A 24606-nucleotide genomic window follows, 5' to 3' on the forward strand; every position below is an offset into this window, starting at 1 on the left:
TCTAATTTGGAGCTTTGGATTTGGGCAAAGAAGAAGTGCAGGGCTCAGCGGTGCAGTAGCCGGGCCCTGTACTGGATCTGGCCTCACTGCAGTGTGTGTGAGTAATGGTAACGGAGTCATAAGAACAGAATGACTGTACAGGGGAGAGAGCTGCACTTGACTTGCTAGGGTGAAAAACATATTTGTAAAGGGATTCAATTAGTGTTGGGTACAAGAATGCCACTTAGTGAAACAAGCGACTGTACCTCTTTTTCAGCGGCAGAGAAAAGTGACACATCCTGGATAACCAGCAGTCCCCGTTCCTATTCTCGGTGTCCCTGCAGAGCTGATGGCACCGCGGGCTGGGTTAGTCAGAGCCGAGCGAGGGATGAGTGCCAGCCCCAGTGTGCTGTGCTGCCTGGCCACCCGGCTGCGTGCCCAGCCTGCCAGTGCGGGGATTCCCGGCTGTGGGGCCTGCAGGGAGGGGCCTTCAGTATTTTGGGAGTGAGGTGGGAGGGAGTGAGCACGTGTGAGCGGCTGCAGTGTGATCTCACCCAGATGTGGGGCTGCCTAGGAGGTACTTGCGTGCCAGCAAGGTCACAGGAGATCTTGAAAGTAACAATTGGATATCTCTTGTGTTTGGCTGTGCCCTATTCATTCTGGTTTATTTCTCCTTTTTGCCTTCTTTAGACTTCTCCCTGCCTATAGCTCTGCCTCCCTATAGTTCATTTTTATTTGCTGTTTTACTCACACATGTACTTACCCCTTTAGCTTTCCTAACTTCTTTCTCTGTTATCTCTCCTGTGATCTGCCACACAGTTGGGCCACCTTCCATGTGATGGAGCAATGTAGCTAAGCTGTAGGTTGCCTTACACTTGCAACACTGCAACCCCGAGGGAGATTGCATCTGCAGAGATCTGCCTTCATGCCTGGATTGATAAGTGACGCTGGGGAAGCATCTTGGCAAGGTATTCCCATACATGTGTGTGCATGTTGCTGTGTGAGCTCATTCAAAATGTCCGTCAGCTCTATCAGCTCAGCTGACTGGAGGCTCTTTCAGGCTCTGCAGCAGCTGAGGGAAGTGAGAGCAGGGCTGCAGGGCTAGGGGAAGAGCTGAATGCACCCTCAGAAGGGAGATGCCTGTTCCTAGGAATGTATGATGACCTTAAGCCAGAGATCCAAACCCCCTCGCCTGACCTTTGTTTAATTCTTTCCCTTCCAGTGAGTCGCGCTCCCTGCCTGTGACTCATCCTTGTCTAAATGCAGCCTGCAAGCTCTCGGAGGACTGCCTTTCTCTCTGAACAGAGCAACATAAAAAATAGCAACGCTGTTGAATAACCAGTATTATTTTTTAACACAATTTTTTTGAGGACCGCCTTGCTGTATTTGTGCTTCTCTGTCAAGAGATTTATTGGTTCCCCGAGAGAACAGTGGAGCAGCTTCTGTCGTGACCCACAGCAAGAAGGTAGTTCAGGCACGGGCTCAGGGGCAGCACAGCAGCAGTGCCATGGGCAACAGACATTAAAATGGAAGGTGGCAGGCTCTGACAAAGGCCAGAAAATCTTAGCACCCACGTACATTCTTCCCCATTTCTGACCCACTGTCCGCATCCCTCTGGAAAATGCGGTGGCCATTATGTGGACATGCAGCTGTTCAGCAGGCTGCCCAGCTTCCTTCTTCCAGCTCATGCCTACACTGTGCTGCCCAATGGGCTGTTGTTCTCCACAGAGACCCTGTCTGTCCAATTACCTTCCATCCCGCGCCTGAGCTCTGGTTCTGCCTGTAACTGGGAGCAGATCTCTTACTGAGCCACAGTGGTTTCTCTTTCCAGATGCTGCTGCAGTATCCTGTCTCCTCATCACGTTGCCCTCTGGAAGACAGAAGTGACGATCAGCGGTGTGCTGCTGTCCTGCAGGCAGTTGAAGAACCGCTTTGACAGCTAGCAGGAAAAAACTATGCAATGTAATCACAGCCTGTCTGTGCTCTTTCTAACAATGTACAGTAGCACCCTATTCCCAGTGAGGGGATGCTGAGTCCTCCCTCTGATGATCTGTATTCTTCTCTGTTACTGTAACTAAGCTGTTTCTTTCCCACAGCCATGTGTTCCTGCAGAAATAGCAAGGATACCCCACGCAGATTAAGGTTTACAAATTCAGGAGGGGCTTGGACAGAGCAAAAGAAGAATGAAGTAATTCCAAAATATTTGTACTCCGGCTGATAAAACTAGCAGGAGAGCTAATGTTGTGTGGGGTCTGCTGTAGGGTAGAAGGAAACCCGGGGACAAACTGTCTCCTCTTAGACCTGCAATAAGTGCTGTATGATAAAGGTGAATTTCCAAACTTAGCCATAAAGCTGCAGGTCAGCCAGCAGGACGGCGGCTTGTCCCAGTTCCCACTGCAGGCTGTATAGAAGCTGCCTGTTGGATCCGATGGGGTTTGAATCCTACCACAAAAACAATGGCTGTTCTCAAGGTCGGGAGCACAGCTTTCTGTTATGTGGTTTTGAATGGAAGAATTATTGTGTATCTATTTATGTAAAATGGCAAATATAAAAAAAATATATATTTTATATATATATATATATATATATGTATATATATATATATACACACACACTTTTCTTTAATAAATCTACGAAACGAGTCAACCTTTGTTTCCGTTCAGTGTCTTTGGGTTTGGTCCCCTTTTCACTCAGCGACCCATCGCTGGAACCAAGCCAAGGCCGCGCTCTGAGCAGCGCAGCGCCCGTAGCGCATCGTGCCCGGCTCCGAAAAACGATCCCTGCCCTAAGGGCGCTCTTTGGGGTCCCGCGAAAGACGCGGTGGGGGGGTGGTAAGGGGGAGAGACGCTGCGCGCGGGCAGGGAAGGGGGGGCCCCCCCACCAGGTGCGGAGGCAGCCCGCGAGCGGACGGAGGGGGAAGGGAGAGCCTGGGGACGCGCTCGGGCCCGAGGCGGGGCTACGGCATTTTATGAATGGGCTCATATGACGTCAGGAGGGGCGGGAGGAGAGGTTCCTCTTATCGCCAATCCCGCGGGGCCCTCGGAGCGGAGGGCCAACCGAAGCGCGTCCGCCGCGTGACGGCCATCTCCCGCGGCCAATGGCGGTAAGGGAGCGGTGCCGACCACGTGGGGCGCAGGCCGCAAGTAGTACGGGGGCGTGTGGCCGCGCGCTCCCTCCCCCCTCCCTTCCGGCCGCGCTAGAGGAGGGTGGGCGGGGCCGACCGCGTTGCCAGGTTACCGCGTGATCGAGCGGCCCTTCAGCCAACGGCAGCGCGGCGGGGGCGGGAGCGGCGGCGGCTGCGGGCCGGCGGTGGCCGGGAGGGTTCAGTCCCGTCACGGCCGCCTTCGCAGGCAGCATGCTGGCTCCCGCCGCGCTGCCGGCCGCCGGCCTGTTCTACTGGGTGGGCGCGTTGGGCGCCCTGTACGCGGCGGTGCTGGGCGCCTTCCGCCTGCTGAGCGGGCTGCGCGTCTGGGTGCTGGGCGGCGGCCGCGCCGTGGGGCCGCAGCTGGGCGCATGGGCAGGTGGGTGCGCTCCGCGGGGCGGGGGGGTCCGCGTTCTGTCCGTCTGCGCGTGGGGGAGGCGGTGTCGGGGCGTCGGGGGCGGGAGCGGGAGCGGGGCTTTGAGGGGCAGCGCCGGGACTCGGCGAGGCTGTGGGCGCGCTCGGGACCGCCCCGGTGTCCTCTCGCTCTCCGCTCCCCCGGCTCCGAAGCGCTGCTGAGCGGGGGCAGCCGGAGCGCTGTGGGTCCTCGGAGCCCGACCGACGGTTTCCTGCCGCCGCTCCGTCCCGGTGCTCCGGCGGCGCAGCTCCGGGCCGGGGTGCTGCGGGGAGCCGACGCGGCCGTAATGCGCGGGGCAGCTCCTGTGCGCGGAGCTGGAAGGGGCCCTGCTCGCAACTCGCTTGTCTCCGTACGGCCCCTCCTGAGCGACCACGAGGAGTTGCGAAGTTCTGAGCCGCGGCACAGCGGCTCGGATCGAGGCCGCTCGTAAACCTTCGGGCAGCGGGAAGGCTGGCGTGAGGTTTGTGCAGGTGGTGTGAGAAACTGCGAGCGGTGCCTCTCAGACGGAGTCTTTAGGAAGGCTCTGATATAAACTTTTTTCCTGCCCGGTAGGGCAGCGGGGCAGTCTGCGGGTGCTGATGCGCTGTGGGCCCGCAGCAGTGTGGCGGTGCGGGGCACAAAGGGCCCAGCCAGACCTTATCGTGGTCCCTGCGGCGGCCGAGGAGGATCCATACGTGGGTGGACATCGGGCAGTGAGCACCTGCTCCTGGGAGGCGTGAGCTGATGCTCTGGTCAGATTAGTTATGGTGTGACCACAGCTAGCTAAGGCCCACGCCTTCCTTCCAGATAGGGAAGTGGAGTTCTGGTTGGTAGTGTGGCTGGGAAGGGCCCCCACCTCCTCTCTCTGCTGTGCACTGCTGTGCCAGCCCTGCGCCTTCGTGAGGCACATCACATGGAGCTATGTGCTTTGTTGTTCCCCAGCCACGTCTTCAACCAGTGTGGAGCCCTATGAGAGCGTTCTCTGTTAGTGCTGCACCCGATGGCTGCTGACAGAAACGCTTTCTTTCCCTTTGTCACAATCACGATCTCTGAGCATGGAAGAAGAGGCACACTGGCACAGCTCAGTCCCCACTGCTGTCACTCCCCCTCAGAAGCTCTGTGAGGACCGCTCACCCCTTCTTGCCTTCCGGCCCTTCTGTGCTTTTGGGACTGATTTATGAGTTCTTTCTTTGTTTTCTGAGCGGACTTGTGGTTGCATGCATGCAATTGGCTGTGTGCTGTGTCTGGTTGCTGGTGCTTAGGAAGAGGGGATGTGAGGAGGAGGAGCTACTTGAGCCGGTATTGTACTCGGGGAAAATGAAGTTTGTGCTTCTTTAAATAGCAACCGTAGTTACAAAAGGGTTGTTTCTCCACTATGACACAAATGTTTGAAGGTCTGTGTGGGGCTGTGCTTTTTTCTTCTCCCCCTGTAGCTCACACTGGCTTGGTTTTGGCTTCTCTGTAGTGACCTGGGTTGAGTGGATGTTGTCCCTGTATGGGATCTCTGGGTGCACCTTGTGAGAATACACTGAACTTTGGGTCCTCTGCTCCACAGCTTTAATTGGCCTCATAAATCGATGGCAGAAGCTAAGAATAATATCTTCCTTCTTTGAAAAACAGTTTAGCTAAATAAAAAATAAAAATAGCTCGGTAGGAGCGTGGTGCCAGGGAGCCGCTCTGGTGGATGCAGCACAATGAGGCCATTGCCCTCCCCTGCTCCAGCCAGGCAGGTCTGAAGGTGGAGGTTCTGAGGGAAATGGTGCTGAGCTGGGTAGATGTAAATCATCAGCTTTAGGCATTCAAAATACTCCAGTACTCCAAGTCAGAGTGATCATTGATGCCATAAGATTTCTAAAATCTTGGTTGTGTCAATTACTTCATCTTTTTTTCCTCTCTCAAAATGGCAAAGATTTTAATGAGGACATTTAACTGGAAGCCAGGTTTGTTTTGGTGAGGCTCTGAGCACCCTGATCTAGCTGTAGATGTCCCTGTTCATTGCAGGACAGTTGGGCTAGATGGCCTTTGGGGGTCCCTTCCCACTCAAATGATTCTGTGATTCTAAAACCCCAGTTTTCTTTCAGGCCTCGTGATTCCTTAGGACAACGTGCTCTTCTTCCCCACTGCCTTTGGTACAAACGAGTACAAAATAATGAGCAGACATTTAGTGATTACAAAATGTCTGATAGCAATGATGCTTTCTCATGTGGTGAATACAGCTGTACAGTTGTATTGGGGCCAACAAATGTTTGCAAAGATGAGCTTGCCTTAATTAAGCTTCTTGGAGATTATGCAAAAATAACCAAATGTGGGCAACTTGCTCTAGATTTCTTAAAAAAGTATCTGTAAAAGGTCATTAATCAGAGTGGCGCACTCAGCTGCCTCCAATTTTCTATAGGTTGCTTTTAGCCAAAATCCCCACACTCAGCACTGACCCATTCTTTTCCTGCATAAATGCTGAGCAGTAACTTCCTCCATCAGCAGCAAGGATGGGTGAGCACTCTGCCTGCTCTTGCTGGTTTTTTCTTAATGTAGTCCAGGCTTTGGTATGCATAGTCTGACATCTGAAAATAGCAACTTCTGGGGGATCGCTAAGGAAGATGTGGAAGACGGAATTAACTGGGTGCCCAAGCAATGAAGTAGGTGTTGATCTCTCTTAGCAGTCGGGTTCAAGAGCCAAGACATGTCAGGTGATTCCCAAGCTCTGGTTGACAAGGAAGCAGAGCTAATAGCCAGCTCTAGAAAGACCTCAACTGTCATCTTATTATCATTTCTAATACAATGAGATGCTTATGGGAAGATGAAGTGACAAGCTGGATATTGTGCTTGTCAAGAGTTTGAGTTTGATTCCATGTAAAGGAATTTGCTTCCTGTAGTCCCTGGAAACTGTGCACTATAAAACGGACCCCAATCCTAAAGAGGATTTTGGGGCAACCATAATGAAATCTCTCTGACGATAGATTATTTTAGTGGTAATTGAAGAGGTCTATGCAGAGGACATTGGCTGTAGTCCTGGCTGGAGTGCTCACCAAGTGCCAACTGGTTGGTACCTTTGAACAGCTTTCGCAAGCACTGTCATTTTCCCAAGCTCCTTAGCATTACATGAAATAAAGTTCTGCTACTGGAAGGGTGTTTTCCTTTATTTGGTGAAGAGAAATTTAAATCACTGTTGCACAAGTGAGTGCAATCATGCTTTGTAGGCATTTGGCGCTGTGCAACTAGTTGACAGAGCGCATCGTAAATCTGTTGCAGATGAAAGCAGCCAGTCCAGTACTGTGCGTGGGAAGGGTGTAGGTAGTGGTGAAATGAGGAGGGGTTCAGCCCTCTGTTAGCGCTGCTGCTGCAGGGTGGGAGAGGAGGGGCTTTGGCAACTCCTGGTTTTCTTGCACCTGAGTGCCTGGCTGCTGTGGGCAGAGCTTTGCGGCAGTTTTCTGTTCTGTCATTCTCTAGCAGAATCCTTTGCTCAGGGATTTATCGTCTTCAGCACTTTAGATCTGTGGCAATATTATTATTTTTTAATGCTTGTGTTTCTGGACCCTGTGCAAACACTTCTACACTAGTTGAGATAAAGCATGGCGCTTGTCAAGCCAAAAAGTAACGCTGAGAACATATGAAAATGCACCAGCTTACTTTTAACCCCTGGTTGTGACAGCTCAAGTCAAATTTTCAGACTGGAGCATGTACTGTTTTCTTGTATGGTTATTTGCAGGATGTTTGTGTGGGGTTACTGCACTGAATGTGCCAGTGGCTTCCATGGGGCTCGATGAGCGCTGTGTGCTCCCAGTGAGGTTGGGCAGAGCTGTGTTCTCTGACCCTGTGGCTCCATCCTTTCCTGCCTGTGGAACCTTGACAGCTCCTGGCCTCTCAGAGAGGCTCTGGAGTCTTTAACATGGGCTGCTGCTTTCGTACACCGACATCTGTCTGCTTCCTGGGCAGAATAAAGGAGTGAACCGTACTCTGTCATGTCTTCTACAGTTTTGCTGCCTCTCTGCTTTCAGCTTTTAGGTGTTTTACTCCGCACTTGCTGTTACCGACCGTTTAAAATGTCTGCTTGGTAGCATTGCTCAATGCTTGTGAAACTCTCCTGCTTACACACGGCTGTGGGAGGAGGAGAGGCAGAGCGAGCGCTGAGCATCAGGAGCGCACCATCCCATCCCCGAGCTGCTGCCTCCCTGTGGACGAGCTCCTGCAGATCGCTGCCGCTCTCATCTTGGCACCTGCTCAGCCTTTGTGCTGGTGTGCAGAGCCGCCTCCGCCCGCGGCATCAGCCAGCTCGTCGTCCCCAGCTCAGAGCTTAACCCGGTGCGATCGTTTCCCTTCTGCTGTTTTTTTTCAGATACCATTTTTGTTTTTCAAGTGAAATTCTGGGTGTAATTTTTTCAGTAATGCGGATCTAGTGTCACTGAGGAAATTTAATCAGAATTCGAGTGGGCTTTGCCTTATTTAGCAACAGTGAAGGACAGTTAAAAGCTCCTACTACAGCTCAGGCTGGAAAAGAGCCGTATGCACACTTCCTTGCAGAGATTCCAACTTACTCCTGTGCCCTCAGCAACAGGCAGTGACACCTGAAGTCTGGGGTTTGGAAGCCTCTGGTGTAGCAGTGCATAGAACTGGAGGTGAGAGGCGTCCAGCAAAGCAGAGGCTGAGGAAATGGTGCTGTTCTTTTGCTGCTTGTGCTTTTTTTGCTTTTGTAGAATCACAGAACGATTTGGGTTGGAAGGGACCTTTAAGATCATCTAATTTTAATGCCCATGTAACTCCCGCCCGTGCAACTCCCACCCAGCTTATCTTTTCCAGAGCCCTCTTGTTATTCACAGTTGCTTGTCCCAAAAAGTCTGGGAGATGCCCCTGTGGCTCAGGTTGAAGCACAGTCTCTGTGCAGTGGTTGCCTTCTAACTGATGATAAGCACCTTGGGTTTGATAGCTTTATTTGTTGTTGGCGGTGGGTGTGTGTTTTTGTTGTTGCTTTTTTTCCTACCTCCTTTCTATTTGTCTCTTCTTGTGCAGCTGTGAGTTAAGATGTTGTGGGAGCATATCAGTCATGGCAGTGCCTGCGGAAAGCTGTGCCTCTGCTTCTAGCAGGACGCTGTACTTACTGGGCAAGGGCAGAGCAGGGGAGCTGAGCTCTTGGGACATTAGCCATATAGACTTCCCAAAGGATTTTCATGTGTGTTAGAAGACTGCCACCAGAGCAGAAGGGAGAAGAGCTGGAGTGAGGGCGGAGGAATGAAGAGCAGGATATTCTCAACGGGGTGAAGGCTTATTTTATTGAGGGAAGAAACTGGTGCAGTCTCTCCCATCTGCCCCAGCAGCCTTCAGCCTCATAGCAGGGCTCAGTTCATTGCAGCTCTGGAGTCAGGTCTCTATCAGGAGCAAGAAGAGGAGGATAGGACAGCAGAGCGTCACTGAGCTTTTGGAAGAAGTGTCTGTCCCATCAGTAGCTGAACAAAACTCAGTTGATTGCGTTTCTTGGTGTTCATTTCTGTCCTCAGATATCCCGCTGTATCCAACCCAGTCTCTGGCACTCAAAAAGGAACCTGCACTCTGCTGAAGTTACAGCTGTGCTAAAAACAATGTTAGCTGTTTTGATATCAAGTCTTTACGTTAGCCAATTGTTTCAGTAGTGCTCATTCTGTCATTGCATCTCCATCAAACCTTTTGGTACTCCACACCTTTGTATTTCTTCCCAGATTCTCCTTGAAGATCTTCCATTCAGCGGGTTGTTTCTTCATCTCTGTTGATTTTTGCCAGCTCTAGCTTTTTTTTGGCTGTTTGCTCCAACCTTGAGGGCCTTGTTCATATTCCTTTGCACTTCCTATCCGGTGTGATGGCAGCTCATAGGTGAGGTATCATCAGTCTCAAGAAGCCAGTGTGTGGTTTAACAGCATGCCTTTCTCATCTGTTTGGCACGGGGAGAGGAGACATTAGACAGAGAGCTTTTCTCCTCCTTGAGCTGGCACTGTTGTTTGCACTGTTCTGTCCCGGCTGAGGAGTCTGCCCTGCAGAAAATTGCTTGGTTTTGGCTGCTTGTGGCCCTCAGGCTGCTTTGCTGTGGGTCAAATGAGCTCCAGTGCTGTGGCAAACTCAGCAGCATCATGAAACTGTGTTGAGGAAGTCACTTTGACTTAACTTCCTTGGTTCACCAAGAAAGAGGTGGATTTTTGAGCTGCCAGCTGTGCAGAATTGTGGCAGGATCTCACCCCAGCTGGAGCCTTCTGTTCCATGCTGTCTCTGGTTGTGGTTAAAAGTAAAGTGTGGAAGCTCTGATACAAAACACTGCCTTGCCAGTGTACGAAAATAATTTATTTGGTAAGGGAAATATTAGTGTGACATACAAATGTAGTCCAACTTGTTTCAATCGCCGTGGGTAAGCTTTGGATTGAAACTGTCTCTTATACAGTAATCCAGAATGAGTCGGTGGGAGCTGCAGCAGCTCAGGAGACTTGCTGGCAGCCTTGCTCCTATGGGAAAATCTGGGGAGGCTTCTGCCAGGGGAAGAAAATACTGTGAGTTTTCAAGGGCTCAGAGTGAAATATAGAAGGCATCTGTGTCTGTTTCTTTATTTAGAGATGGGAAGGAAAAGGGAATGTCGTCTGAGCTTTTCCTTGAGTCTTTAACACAAACACTTATTGCGAGACAGAGCCGATCCAAATAAAACACTCAAGTATTTCTAAAGCGCTTTAGCGTAAGTCTCCCCCTAATGTTTGATGCTAGGATATCAAGTAACCTTCTAAACTGATTAATTTGGGTATATTAACATCATTTAACATCATTCCCCCACCACCCACCCCGCCAGTGGTGGATTGAAATAATGAAAGCAAATGTTATTAAGGGTATGAGGTGGAAGAGACGTCAGTAATGGCATTGTAGATTGAGCACTGTACGTATCCTAGGGCCAGAAAGCAGGCTGGCCTTCCCGCCTGGTTGGTCTGCACTGCTCTGCCTCTGTCTTTCAGCTCCGAGCAACCCCTTTTTATGAATGGCAGCTTTAGCTCGATTGAGCCAGCTCTGTGTTCCTGCTGGAAAATCTGCGGGTAGAGGGTGCTGGCGAGCACCTCAATGATCCTTCTGACAATGCGGAGAGGAAAGACTTTTCCGAAAGGTGTGGTTTGAGCTTCTTTCAGCTTCTGCTCGAGAACTGCAGTGCACAAATGCAAGATAATCTGATGACTTCTAATTGGAACAAAGCTGCCGTTGTGTATCGGTTCCTAGAGCATAAGCTCAGATGTAAAACACAGGCTTTAAGCAAAACATTGCAGAGTGCCTCTTGCTTTTAGTTGAAGGCAGGGTATTTTTAGAAGATAAGTTTAATAGCTTTTCAACAACCTTAGACTCTGTGTTTTTTCTGTATGAGCCGTCTGTGTGAATTGATCACTCCTCCTCATTATTAGGTAACTTCTATTCCAAAGACTCAAGAAATTAAGATTCTACTTGTTTTACTTCTCTACATTTTTAAGACTTATCTTTGCAATATCTTGGCAGCTGAATAAAGGCTTGCCAGCTACATCAGCTTTTATCTGCGGTTGCCATTGCATCTTTTTAACAGCACATTATCTCCTAAATATACTCTTAAGCCATCTTTGTCTACGATAACACGAGCAGCTATTTCCAGTGTGCCTGAGAGGGCTTTGCTTTCAGCAGGAGTAACGGCCGTGTTCAGAGGGAGAGATAGCAGCAGGCCGAGAGCTGTTACTGGGATAGCACAGAGATGCTCACCAGCCCCTCCTGGAATGCAGAGCATCTGCCAGTGCTTCCTTCTCCCTAGGAGCACTGCTGTAGTGGTTGGTGGCAGCAGGAGGGCATGAAGCTGCCTTTCTGGGCAGGGAGAAGTGAGCAGCCTTGTACCAGGCGTTGGTCTTGAGTAGCAACAGGCAGCTCAGGGAATCTCGTTTGCTCCTTTCTGTGTTTGGAAACTGGAAATGGGATGACCTGAAATGTTGGATCTTCCCACTCGATGGGAATAGCAGCATTGCATTTTACTAGAAGATAAAAAATCTCTTTCACAAGAAGGTATCACTTAACATATGCTATTTTAAGTAACCATCTGGGCTAATTAGTGTGTTCTAAAGTCTTTGTTCTGTTGCCTCATTGATGTGCAAGAGACTTACCTGTAGTCATCAGAAAAGTTTCAGTCCCACTTGTACTGGATAGGCTGCTGCAGTTTGATAGGTGTGCAGTGGGCTGGCCCTCCTGCTTGGATGCTGCAGGTACTGCCAGGTCTGCGTTCCTGCCAAGCATTCACACTGCTGTGGTGTTTTTCCTGTCTCTGCATGCAAGGTTGTGTGAAATTCCCAAATACTGCTCCCGTACAGCTCTTCAAAGGCTCTGCTTGTTGAAGTTCCTGTGCTCCAACTTCCCTCCTTTAGAGCAGGTTGTGTGGTTGAGGCACAATCTTTGTCATTGCTTGTGCTGTTCTGCAAGTCCTTATTTTCCTACCTCAGTGTCCCTAGAGCAATTGCAAACTTCTCAGTGTACAGCTTGTTTTAATGTTGCTCCTAGCCAAAATGCATAAAATATCACTAAGTGTCTTCCTGCCTCAATTTCTGCTCTACTTTGAGCAGTTGGGATCTCCAAGAGAGCTAAACTCCCTTTTCTGCATATGGCTTCTGAATGAGGTTTGTCTGTAGCCACATTCCCTTTTCCCTAGGTAGCCTCCAGACTCTGAGTTCTACCTGAATCTGCGTCCCCACACGTGTATTGGGTGGGGAGGAGGTTTGTGGCAAACCCGAAAACACCATTTTTGGAGATCAGAATTCAAACAGGAATAACTTCTGGTGTAGGTGAATACCTCCTGGCTTCAGGAATACCTCCACTTTTGGAAAGGGGCAGGTGGAGTTTTGATTTATGAGGGATTGGTGCAAAACCTACCAGGGTGCACGATGTGTTATGCAGAGGTCCCTACGGCTGCTGGGGAAACCTAAAGGGTGCCCAGATGAAGGACTGAAAAATCCTTGTTCTACTTCAGTACAACATTTTTTTTAAAAAAGGCCATAGCATTTCTGGAACTCTTTCCATTTCGAGAATTTTTAGCTGTTGAAACAGTCACCCAGCAGCAATGTGTCTTAACGGTTGTCAGTTATACACGAGAAGGTTTTGAAAGATCTCTAAGAATGGAAATATCTTTTGGAAGGATTAAGCTTTGAATTAGCTTTGTGGGCTTTTCAAAGTCCTCACTGGAATTCAGCAAGGAACTCGAGCTGCTTCATGTTCCGACTGAAAATCAAGAGGTCAGAAAATCCCTGCACAGCATTGTGTAACTTCTTGTCATGCACGGTGCAGGGCAGGTGTGTGTGCTGAGAGATGTGCACACATTTTATCAATCCGTGTATAAAACGTGATTCTTTTTTAGGGTATCTGACAACGAGAAAGGGTTATTTCTGTGTGTAATGTGCTGGTGCAGAGTGGAAGGTGGCAACACGGGGTTATTATATTTCTTGTAACGTGTGTTAATATGGCTTGAGCTCTCAAGTGAAAGGCTCTGGGAGAGCCCTTGCAGCTATTGCATCACTTGCCAAAAATAGAATCTGTGCTGCATAAGGCCGCTTGTCTGCAGTGTGGCTAGGCTTGAGAAATTAGTGCTTCTTGTGAATGATGTTTGGTCACTTCTGCTTCTCAGCTAAGCAGGTTTTTAGTCTAAATTTTGAGGCAAAATGAAATAAGAGCTTTTCTTTTTCTGTCCCTGGGGGTGGGGTAGGTGTGAAAGTAGCGGTGTCTACAGTTCTGTCTGCAGCACGACTCTAAAAATACATTTTTAAGCTTACTAAAACTACAACCTAAAGGCTCTGGTAAATATGTTCTTATGCTGTAATTTTCTGAGGAAGGAGAGAAGAAGAATCTGCTTTGTGCAGCACAAAGTACTCTGCCGCTCTCATTGAAATTTAGGAGTGTGGTTTTGTTTTTTTTTTTTTAATTGCAATTATGCAGTGCAAGCAAAGTATAAAACTAATCTAAATTCTTATGAAAAAAAAACAAATCCAAATCCTTTCCCCTGAAAATAGTAGATATGTTCTCTGGTGTTTTGTTCTGAAATCTCAGTCAAGCTGTACCAGCAAGGGAGAGCGTTTGTATTCCGGTGGTGTTGCTGAACCAGACAGGTCTGCAGCACAGCGTTTTATTTTTAGACTCTGGGTTGCCATTTTTATCCTGTAAAAAATATTCATCAGCGTCTGGGTGACAGGCCATCAGTTTTTATAAATGTGTCAGACCACGTTTTCTCCACCTTTCTCTCTCTCTCCTTCTCCTTTTATGTCCTGATGTACACTATTCTTTTTTGAGGGGGGAAAGGAGAGGGGTTGTGGGTTTTAATTCATGCATTGGATTTTTCAATTCACAGATCTTTAGCGTCACCCGGTTCATTCATCTTCTGCACTTGGCTGCTTACGCAGCTTTGCTCATTGTCTGTCATGGGTGAAGTGCTCCGATGCACGGAGCCAAAGGCGCGGGCAGGGGGAAGCACGGCCAGTGCTTCACTGATCTCCTTGGTTTCCCCCTCCCTCAGTGCACCCCAAACCACACTGGGGTGACTGCAGTGATGCAACTGAGAAATGTCTCCAACATGTACCTAACATCGTGTATGTGTATCTAAATATCTACACACACATGATAAAGGTATAGAAAACTACTTCCTGGTTCTCCTTGCAGTATACTTGTATAGATCAGGTGATTCTTAAAACACAATTGGGGACACAGTTCTTCTGGTTTGGGATGCGAGGAGGTAGCTGGTGCCTGCTGGACAGAGCTCTGAGCCAAGAGGCTTTCGGAACATCAGGCAGCAGCTCTCACTGAGCCCAAACCTATCGCCCACGTTTTCGGTTGAAGTCAGAGTGCCGTGTGCTGCTGCTGCTTCCTTGTGTGCTGGATTTGGATCTTCCATAGCTTTATGAAGGAAATTCTTTTTGAGCCCTTGAAGAGCCTTCCAGGTTGGCAGGCAGCTTGAGACCCCAAAGTGGGACAGGAGCTTGGCTTTGAGCGGCTTTCAGCTGCTTACGTGTGCTCAGGAGGAATGGTTGCATAGGAAAGTGGCAGACAAGGATCAGCTTGCTGACCTGAGTTTGCTCACAGCCCAGTGGGACCTGCCTGGAATGGCTGTGGGCCACACAACACTGAATACAAGCGCTGGGAGACCGACAGTGCTGGGTGAAACCAGGGAAAGTGGTGCCAGCATTCTGTCGATAACTGAAGATCTGAGTCAGCTCTGTCCTGATAAGTTTGGGTTTATTCATAGTTCTGAAAGCTTCTGAGATCCTGGGAGCACTGGTACCCAAGACGGCTTGTTGGGACAGGGTCAGGCTGTAGTGTTATGCTGGTTAATGATAGGTAGTAACAAATGGGAGAGCAGTAAATGGGTTAGAGTGACTGGTCATGTATTTTCCAGCTTAAAAATGTGGATTTGGTATGCTTAGACTGTACATAAACACGTTGGTAAGCTTTCTTAAGTAGTTGGGGGTAAGGACTGGATTTCCATCTTATTTTAAAGGCAGTGTACAAAGAGACCTTCCTAGGGTGGTTCTTGGGTCCAGTCATGCATCTTTGGTGTATGGGCACATGATACACATAGCATGTAGGACAGCTTAGATGATCACCTCCCTATGTATGTATGTATGTATGTATGTATGTATGCGTAACTAAAAGGTAGCTTACAGACTGGCTTTTTCAGTTTTCTGCTGCACAAGATAGTACTATGAATTTCTCAGGGTTAAAACTTGTCTTTGCTTCTACACAGATAGGTAGCTATCCTGATTTATGATGTTCGTTCCTAAAAATCAAATTTCCCCTTCTCATTTTGCATGCTGTGAATTGTAAGCTTTAGGAAAGTGGCCTTGTGGGAGCAGGTAGAGCGATAGGTGGTATCCCAATGGAAATGAAGTAGCCCATGTATTTCAGATTTTGATCTCCTTTGGCAGAGTTTGAAATCACTTCTGTAAATAAGAGATTAAGAATATGGGCCATATGATGTGCTCTGACATACTGGTCTGAGTATCATATATGGGCCATATGATGTGCTCTGACATACTGGTCTGAGTATCATGTGCATACATCTGGCTGTTCTTGGGCAGGGATGAAGGTGTTGAGTGGGACACTGCAGCCGTGGCTGAATTTTTGATTACTCCAGAAGGCTGCGGAGCTCGGTGGGGAGGACCAAAGGGTTCTGCAGGGGATGGCTTGAGGTCTGGATAGCGGGCTCAGCAGGCTGGTTGATGGGGGGTGATGAAGTGTCTGAGCAGCTCTGCAGGTTGGAGGTCCAAAGGAGCTGGAAGTTTAAGGAAAGGAAAAAGCAAGTCTTGCCAATCACCTCCTACAGCGACACTTCTCTAGTGGGTGCTGTGCTTCCCAGTTTTCTTATTTTTGGTACGTTGTTGACGTACTGATGTTTCTACTCTGACTTGCATTTGAAATGAAGATTTTAATCCTGAAGATGGAAAAGGAGCATAATTTTGGTATTTAAAATGTATTTAATTATTTTAAATTCATTTTTCTAACTGCAAATGTCTAGTCAAAAGACATTCTGATAGACAATAAGGAGTTGCCTCATGTGTCATATGTACCTGTTAAATAACTGAAGTAAACTACTGGGAAGTCCATGACTTCGATTCAGAGGACAGAAGGAAAGTGAAATGATCTGCATCTTCTCACAGTGATTGGTAGCTGGTAGAGAAAGCACCAAATCTACAATAGAAGATCAATTCTGAAGAGGAGGAAATGGTGCTGTTTTTTCTATGCAGAGTGTAGGTAACACCGTAACTTCCTGCCATAGTCGTGTTCCTCAGTGAATATGGAAGTGGTTGGGTAACGTGCTTTAAGTTATTGCCAGCATGAATGAATGGTGGTGGTATAACTTTGGTTTGCTCTGCTGTGTGTAGAATGTACACTTTGGAAAATGTAGCAGCATCCTATCCCTTGCAGTGTGCTTTCACTGCTTTCTGTGTGTGGGCTCTTATGTCTGGCTGTGATCTGTTGGCTAAGTCCAGTTCAGTCAAAAATTTTTCTGTGCATGCCTATCCATGAAGCAATTGATAGCGATGTCAACAGCTACCCAATAGCTCTGCTTCGCCTGCTGCAGGTTGAGCTCAGTGCTAGGAGCTGCTCTCCACCTTTCACCCTCTGCAGCATACTTTCATTGAACTGGAGGAATATCTTTGCTGTACGTAGAATCATAGAATGGCTTAGGTTGGAGGGAATCTCAAAGATCATCCAGTTCCAACCTCCCTGCTGTGGCCAAGGTTGCCAACCACTATATCAGGTTGCCCAGGGCCCAACCTGGCTTTGAGCTCCTCCAGGGCTGGGGCGCCCACAACTTTGGGCAGCTTGTGCCTCACCAGCCCTAGAATAAAGAATTTCTTCCTAACATCTAATCTATATCTTCCCGTCTTTTAGTTTAAAACTGTTCCTCCCTGTCCTATCACTGTCAGGCCATGTAGAAAGTCAGTCCTGCTCCTGCCTGTAAGCTCGGTTCACAACATGTAGCCTAGGAGCTGCACTTACCTTTCTTTAGGGACTCCTGAGGATTTTCCATGGTTTTGAGAGGGAATGTAGGAAATGTTTGTGCTGCCTTCTTGCACTTGTTCAAATGCAGAATGGGTAGGTCATCTCTGTCATCAGCTGTTGTGTGATGGACACAAGTCCAGGAAGATAGGGAGAAACTTTTTTCTTCCTGTCTTCTGCCTGTAAAAGCATCCACCAGCGTCCTGTTATAAATTTATGAACATGGCTATTTTCAAGGCTTTTGACCTAGGAAATTCTTCAATTGCAAGAAAGTTGCTCAGATTATGCTGTTCTTGAGAGAAGAGTGCTGGTTATCCAACCCCTTTCTGATTCGAATCTTGATCATGCTGACAAGCTCCAGAAGTCAATCTCAGTTCTGTTAGGGCCACTAATGAGCACACAGGTTTCTACTGCAAGTTTTTAGTTCTATTTCTTGAACCATGTCTACCTTGTCCTGCATTGCTGTCTGTATCTCAGAGTTCCTTCAGCACTTCAGCTTCCTTAACTAGCATTCTTTGAATTTGGGAATTTTTCTCTTTTGAGACCTCCTAATTTCCAGGCATGTTTATGATCAGCCTGTGTTGTCTTCCCAGTGTGAATCTGGGCTTTTCATTTTCTGGTGATTATACTTTGTGAGCTTGTGAAGAGCAAACAAAATGCTTTCAAACTCATCTCCCCAAACAGGTAACTCTTAATCATCTTAGCAGGCCTTTTTCAAAACTGTTCTTATTTAAATTACTTAAAATGTATTATTGCTTTCTGTTGCGATAGGAAAGCACCTCATCAGTCCATTTTACATTCAGCCACTGCACCTCAGGTACCTCTCTACCATCACTTACAGTTGTCACCTTAACTTCAAGCAAAGTTAGTCTCAAGAGCATGGCTTGGCATCTGGTACTAATATGTCACCAGGCAATATCTGGTGGCATTATGTTTTTATTACTCAGGTCTATGAAGTCATCTTATTCTATGGGATGGAGTGCTGTGATCCTTTTTCAGTGGTTAGGTTGCCTGCAAATTTCCTAAGCACACTGGTCAGTAATGATGACACCAAACAAGGTCTGTGCTGTGATCAGTCACTGAGGAGCCCACCTATGTAATATTTTTTAATCCTGATGAGTTACTTTTTTTTTTTTTTTTTTTTTTTTTTTTTTTAGACACCTCCCTGCCAAGTTCCTGACGATATACTAAGATTCTTATGTTCAGTCTCAGTCACCTTCACACTGGTAGTTTCTGATAGTCATAACATAAAATGATTTTCTTTTGCCCCATGTGTTTGGAGCATTATCCATGTCTAAACTGGTGACACTTTCTTGAAGCTTGACACAGATTGCCTTTTGATTAAAAATGGATCGCGTGTTGCATTTGATCCCAGTCCCTGCTATTTTCTGTGCTCTTGATTATTCCGAGAACTTGCACAGCTTTGAGTCCAATCAATCCATGCTCATTTCCAAGCAAACACGCAAAAGCCTTCAGCTGGTGCCAATTCTGAGCCATCTGATCTTCAAAACTTCACTGCGTTCATCCCCTGCTAGAGGCAGGAAGACCAACCAGCCTCCCTGTGTGTGCTTCCTTGGTGCAGTCATGCTTAGTGTGACAGTGAGCATCTGTCACGTATTTCTCAATGAAGAGCAAATGAGAGCTTGTTTTTACCTAATGCCAGCGATGCTCAGTAAGCCTTGTGATAAGCCTACGGAGCACAAAGCAGCTTTCGCATATGCTTAGATTGACCAGCCCTGCTCAGGTACCCTGCACAGCTCCCACACTGTTGCAGAACTGAAGTTCAAGGTAGTCCTGGCGTGCTCTTCATGGCACTTCCAAGGTCCTTGCTTCCTAGCCTTGAAAGCAACATGGTTCCTGAATCTGTGGCAGGGTGCCATGAGAGCCCTGTAAGCAGGAGAGAAGATGATGGAGTCCCCTGCCCCCATTGCGCAGCCCCAGGCGGTGGGCCCTGTGGTGGAGGTTTGAGGGCAATGTGGGTGATAAGGGGCACCTGGAGCACTGGGAGGTGTTGTACAGGAGCAGTGGGAGCTGGTGGTGTGTAGGCATTGCCTGCGGCTTTCCTGAGCTGCTCTTTGTTCTTGTTGAGATTTCTAGATTGCTTCTAGCTCTAGAGTCTAAAGAAATCTGAGGAGTGCACTGCTTTCTTGCTGTAGTTCTAGATGAAATGGGAACTTGTCAGTGCTGTGATATTTATAGAATATTTTTCTACCCACAATCCTAGCTCTTAGACACAAGCTGTTACCAAGTAAGTGTGTGGTTCTGGGAATTGAACCTCTTGCTGTAGCCTGTCTTTTCAGAGCCTGACCATTAGGCATTAGCTGCTTTGTGCAGGAAAAAAAACCTTCATGTGAAAAAAATATCCAGCATTTTCATGATTTCAGATTAGATGCAGATGATCTTTATGATGAGGCTTCCTATTTCAGCAAATTAAATTGGGTACGGAATCAAAGTTTGTGTAATTCCTGCACCAAGTTTTCTGTTTTTGTTTAATAAAAATGCAGGGAGTTGCTGCCGTCTTATTAACTTGCAGCCGGCATGCTTATCTTCTTTGTTCTTTGTTAAATATGAGCTGGCATGTGTTAGACTGCGTTAGCGTTCACTCTTTGGGACTTCAGTGGTTTCTAAATTTGGCATTGCTAAGCCGGTGCCCTGTTTGCTCGAATCAATTGGGGCTGCTATTTTTAGCAACAAAAGGGAATTGAAATAGCAATTTTCTTTCCATGTAATAGATCCTCAGGAGGAATACTGATGCAAGCTCTCTGTCATCCCATATTCTCCCCCTCCCCAAAAGCACTCAGACGAAAGGCAGCTGTCACGGTTTGCGGCTGTATTAATCTTTAATCAATCGAGTGTTTTCTGCATTCAGGTGTTCAGGGAAAAAAGGGTCACGACGAGGATCTGCCTAGAATAACTGAGCACTCGTGCATGGTCTGTGCAGTCAGGACTTGGTGGGTAATGGCAGGGAATAGACAGAGTGGCTAAAAATAGGATTTGCTTCCAGTGTTTCTCCAGTCTATTTTTGATGCTTGATTTTGATAAGGTTGATTGGACTCTTACTAAAAATAGCCGTTCCTAGCAAGTTGAGGACAAAAAAGTAGAATATTTTTAACCAGCACAGGCTAAGTACTTTTGTTGGCTGGAGATAATCTAGAAGCTTGGTATTGGTCAATTGCCAGTGATTTATATAAATCTGTAATAGATGAAGCACTGCTTGATGCCAAGCAGGGATAGTCTCTTCTCCTCTTGCCAGCTTTTGTTTTCCCCAGGAGCTGTCATATTCTTAATATAGCCTCTGCGTTTCGTAGCAGAAGAATCTCGAGTCTTTAGTTATTTATGCAGTGTACTTCAAACCTATGCTAAGGTTAGCTATGCTGGGAAGTTTCTCTGAACTGTACTGCTTAAAAAAGCCACGTAGCTTCCTGGCTTATTCCTTATGTTGTTTCTGCTACAGGAGGATGTTTGCAGCGAAGAAAGAACCAGATGTCTTTGCAGGACAAGGGCTGTTCTCCTGTGTGAATGGAGAAATGGCTGGGAAACTCCCTCTGCAGTGCCATTTTGACAACAAATTTGGCCATCTCTCAGTGGGCAGCAGGGGTTGCTATGCTGTTCTGCAGATCGGGTTGTTTGGCAAGTTTGGCTTAGTTTGTTGGCAAGAAGAGGGCACTTAGACCCAAACTGCAGCACTTGCATGTTCCTGGAAGAACCACTGTGGTTGGTGGCTCCAGCCCTCCTTAAGTGCATCTGCAGTACTTTGAAGGGTTAGCTAAAAATTCATGCTTTTCTTAATGAAGACAGGAAAATGGCTAAACTTAAATGAATTTGTAGTTCTGAGAGGCTAGTAGAGAACACAACTAACAGTCATTAGTGCAAGGATTATCCTTGGTGCCATTGGATGCTTTATCTCCACTAAGCATCTCTGAAAGCTTATTTTGCTGTGGGAACTGTGTGTTTGTATCTGAAGGCAGGCTTGATCTCTAAGCTTTGTCTTCTCTGTTGTCTAACCTTGAGTTGGGGAGTCACGAATCTCTAATCTTGTTTCAGCGTGATTGCTCTGCAGAGCTGCAGTCAGATTCTCTGCGCCTGCTGCTGCTCGCTCTCCCTGTATAAATGCTGCTCCTTGCTCATGTCGTGAGGCAGGATTTCTGCATACCTGCCTCATGCCCTGCTGCACCATTCGCTGTTTTTGTTTTTAAGATATCTTCGCTGGATAAGGAACAAGTAAAAATGTTCTTTCAGGTCCTCAAATATTCACTTCCTCCAGACTGCCATAGTCATGCTTTTGCTCACCTGTGAAACAGCAGTTACCTTTGTAAGAGCAGATAATGCTTACCTAGCGTGCCTCCTGAGAGGAGGTGCAAGTTCCCTAAGTCACCTCTTCCTTGGAAAAGCAGTAACTGTTGGTTGTTGCAAACAGAAAAAACATTTGAGCATAGGTTCATTGCCTGCACTGATGCCTTATCTTGAGCCATGGGGCTTCTGGGGGATGTAGATGCTACTGGCAGCATTCGCGTATGGGTGACCCTTTGCGGGCCTTTGAGGAAAGTCTGGTCTTTAGTCCCTGAAGTTGTGTACCACTGGGCATATTCATCATCTTATGAACTGAAGTCACTGACTGCTTAAATGGTGTGTCTTGTAGACTTGGTCTGTGGTTTACAACAACTGAGAAGTTCTTCCCTTTCAGTGCAATACCAGGCATGCCACCGACTGCTGAGGTCATTGATCTTTGATGCCTTTGTCAAGGGTTGCCATGAGTTTGGCACCACCTAGGAGTTGACTCAGGTGCTTATGAACTGTGTGTGTTGTACATGTGATAAGCTGTGAAATGGGCCATGCGAAGCATGTGAGGCAAAGTGGTTTGATGGTGGTAGGGTTTAGAGAATGAACTGCATCTACTGACAACTAGTCTGGTAGGGGCAGCTATGGTGGATTCCTGTGCACCTCTGTCCTAAATTTAAGATATCCTTGTAAGAGCTCAAAGATATGTGAGCAAACTCATGTTGGAGGTTGTGATGTTTTCGCCACTCAAGAAGCAAAATTCTGGCATGGCCTTTTGGGAAAAGGTGCTGTACTGACCTAAAGCAGAGATTCTGATTTACAGAAATGGAAAGTGGTAAGGATAACACTGCAACTGAAAATGTGAACTGATAATCTGAGTTCTTGTGCCACTGATTTGTTAGTATATATGCAGTGGTAACTGAGATGTCTTGAATCTGTTCTGTACTTCCCATAGTGTACTTAATAATGTGTTTTAGGACTTTTAGTTGCTTGTAGAATTCTGTAGTTAAATAATGGTGATTTTATTTTTCTTCTGCCTTCTGAGGATGTGCTGAACATGGTAAACAGTGCTCCAAAAGACACTGATACCTGTTAGGGAACAGTAAGGTTGAGGTTAGAAAGGCTTTCTCCTCCTCTCAAGGCTGGTGCTTTGGTGGGACTGTTGCACTTTCTGCTGTAACTTGTGTCAGAACACTTTCCCCTCTTGAAAAGAACTAAGACCTAAGATCCTCCTGATTCTTTTTTTTTATACTCTTCCTATGGCATTTCTTACAGTCAAAGGTTAGATGACAGAAACTTGTTGCATGCTTTGTTGTGTGGTGTGGATAGTAAATATTAAATGAATAGTGTTTGATTTCTGAGAGCTGGAGTTGATAACTAAAGTAATCTCTTTCACTTATTTGTTCTGATGAAGTAGGAGGCTTGATACAACACAAACAGAAATATGTCCATGTTCATTGTGCGAATTCATTTCAAGTTCCAATGAGACCAGCCATATCTTTGCATGTATTTCCCATCAATGTTTTGGCTGCCGCTGAAGCTAACAGTGTAAAATACAGAGCTGCTGAGTAGACAGACACTGTTGGATGATAGGCATGTAGATCTGTGACTTTGACTGCCAGGCTGTGGCGTTAGGAGCATGAGAGTAGAGATTAAAGCTTAGTAGATCCTATAGACAGGAAACGTTTGGATTGTCTGGAACCTCTGTGTTAAACATACCTGACTTTAGAATTGGAACTGTTATTAATCAGTTGCACCACAAAAATGTGTCGTGTAGGTATATTTAACCACACGTAGGTACATTTAACTACAGAGCTTGGTAGAAGTTTTCATTTTCAAGATAAACACTTGAATACCCACAGTGCTTTTTGTTTGGGGATCTAGATACCACACTGGAAGTTCTTTGCCCATTTTTTACCTTAGGCTGTATCCAATGCCGTGGTGGATTTTTAAGTCACTTATATTTGTGTGGTGCACACTGGTGACTATCACAAGGGAAGATGACTTCTTTGCCTGAAATCAATGAGCGCCTTGCTACCAGCTTCCATTCAGACCAACTTCAATTCAGTCGACTCTCAAACAAGCTTCCTGGGCATTCTTCTCACTTTTCTTCAGGAAAGCGCAGATGGCTGAAGTGGGAAGCTACTACAGCTCCTCTGACTACTGAGTAAATGTAGATAGTCACACTTAGGAGCTGGTGCAGCTTCCTTGTGCAGACAATAACTAATTCCTACTCTGCTTGCTTTGCCTTCTTTAAGCTCTGCCAACGGCAGTCTGTTTGTAACTTTGCTGGAAGGCAGTCTGTAGAAGAAACAGAATTTAAACAATTTATCTACACATGGAGTTAAACTGGCTTCAACACGTCAAGGTGATAGTTAAAACTGAGTTAAACTAGTGCAGCTTCTGTATGTAGCTGGAGTAGTTAAAGCTGCAGCATTTGGCTTCAGAGTGGAAGACAGACGTGAGCATAATCACTGTGAAAACTGTAAGTGTGCAAGAGTTAACAAAACCTCTTTTTATCATTCTCCCCATCACACTTGTGGTGCAGATAGTCCAAACTATGGAGGAGGATAAGATAGTTGAACCTTACCTTCTGTGGCGTTTGTCCCGCCAGTTGCCTTCACCCCACCTCTCTTTGTTGCTTTCAGAACATCAAGTGTAAGTATTGGTCTTTGCTCTAGGAAGTACCTGTTTGGACAGCCTTCCTGACCCTACCAGCTGCTTATAGGATCTTGGTCAGTGATTGGATGGTCTGTGGAGTTGCGCTTGGAGTTGTGTCACAACTTATCACATTCCTCCAGTGCTGACCTCAATGCCAGTGTAACCCTTGGTGGGAAAATCACTTGCTTAGACTGAGTGAGAGCTGAGCTAGGCTGCTTCTCTTGAAAGGCCGTAGGAAGGGAAGTGTGGCTTGAAAAAGTGTTTTCTAAGTTATAGCACAGTGGAGAGCAGTCCTTGTGGTAAGCTTTCTCTTCAAGACTGTATGGAAGCTGGAAAAGGAGACAATGTTATTCCTCTCAAATTGAATCCACCAATAAAGTGATAGTTTTAGTGCCTTCTTGTGAGAAGACAATTCCTTTATAGCTATGAAGAACTACCTGTATTCTTCATTTTTGTGTGTATGTCTTTGCCTACAGCAGAAGCAAAATCATCACGGGATGGTTTGGGTTGGAAGGGACCATAAAGACCAACAAATTCCAAACCCCACACCATACACACTTTTGTCACCTCCTGGTTCAGGTTACCCAGAGCCCTTCAACCTGGCCTTCAATTCCTCCAAGGATGGCACATCTGCATGATGCACATTAATTGGATACATTTTTGTGTAGGTGAT

General features: G+C 46.9%; 1 protein-coding gene across 1 annotated transcript in view; it reads left to right on the forward strand.

Moving 5' to 3' along the window:
* Positions 1-3076: 3076 nt before the first annotated feature.
* Positions 3077-24606, forward strand: part of HSD17B12 (hydroxysteroid 17-beta dehydrogenase 12) — a gene marked incomplete at both ends in the record, with an annotated part of 72876 nt that continues 51346 nt past the window's right edge. The window contains 3 exon segments of the mRNA XM_079537196.1: positions 3077-3152; positions 3155-3327; positions 3329-3500. Of these exon segments, the coding sequence (XP_079393322.1) occupies positions 3077-3152; positions 3155-3327; positions 3329-3500 (421 nt within the window).

Source organism: Tetrao urogallus (genome assembly GCF_951394365.1).
Source record: "Tetrao urogallus genome assembly, chromosome: 6".
Lineage (NCBI taxonomy): Eukaryota > Metazoa > Chordata > Aves > Galliformes > Phasianidae > Tetrao > Tetrao urogallus.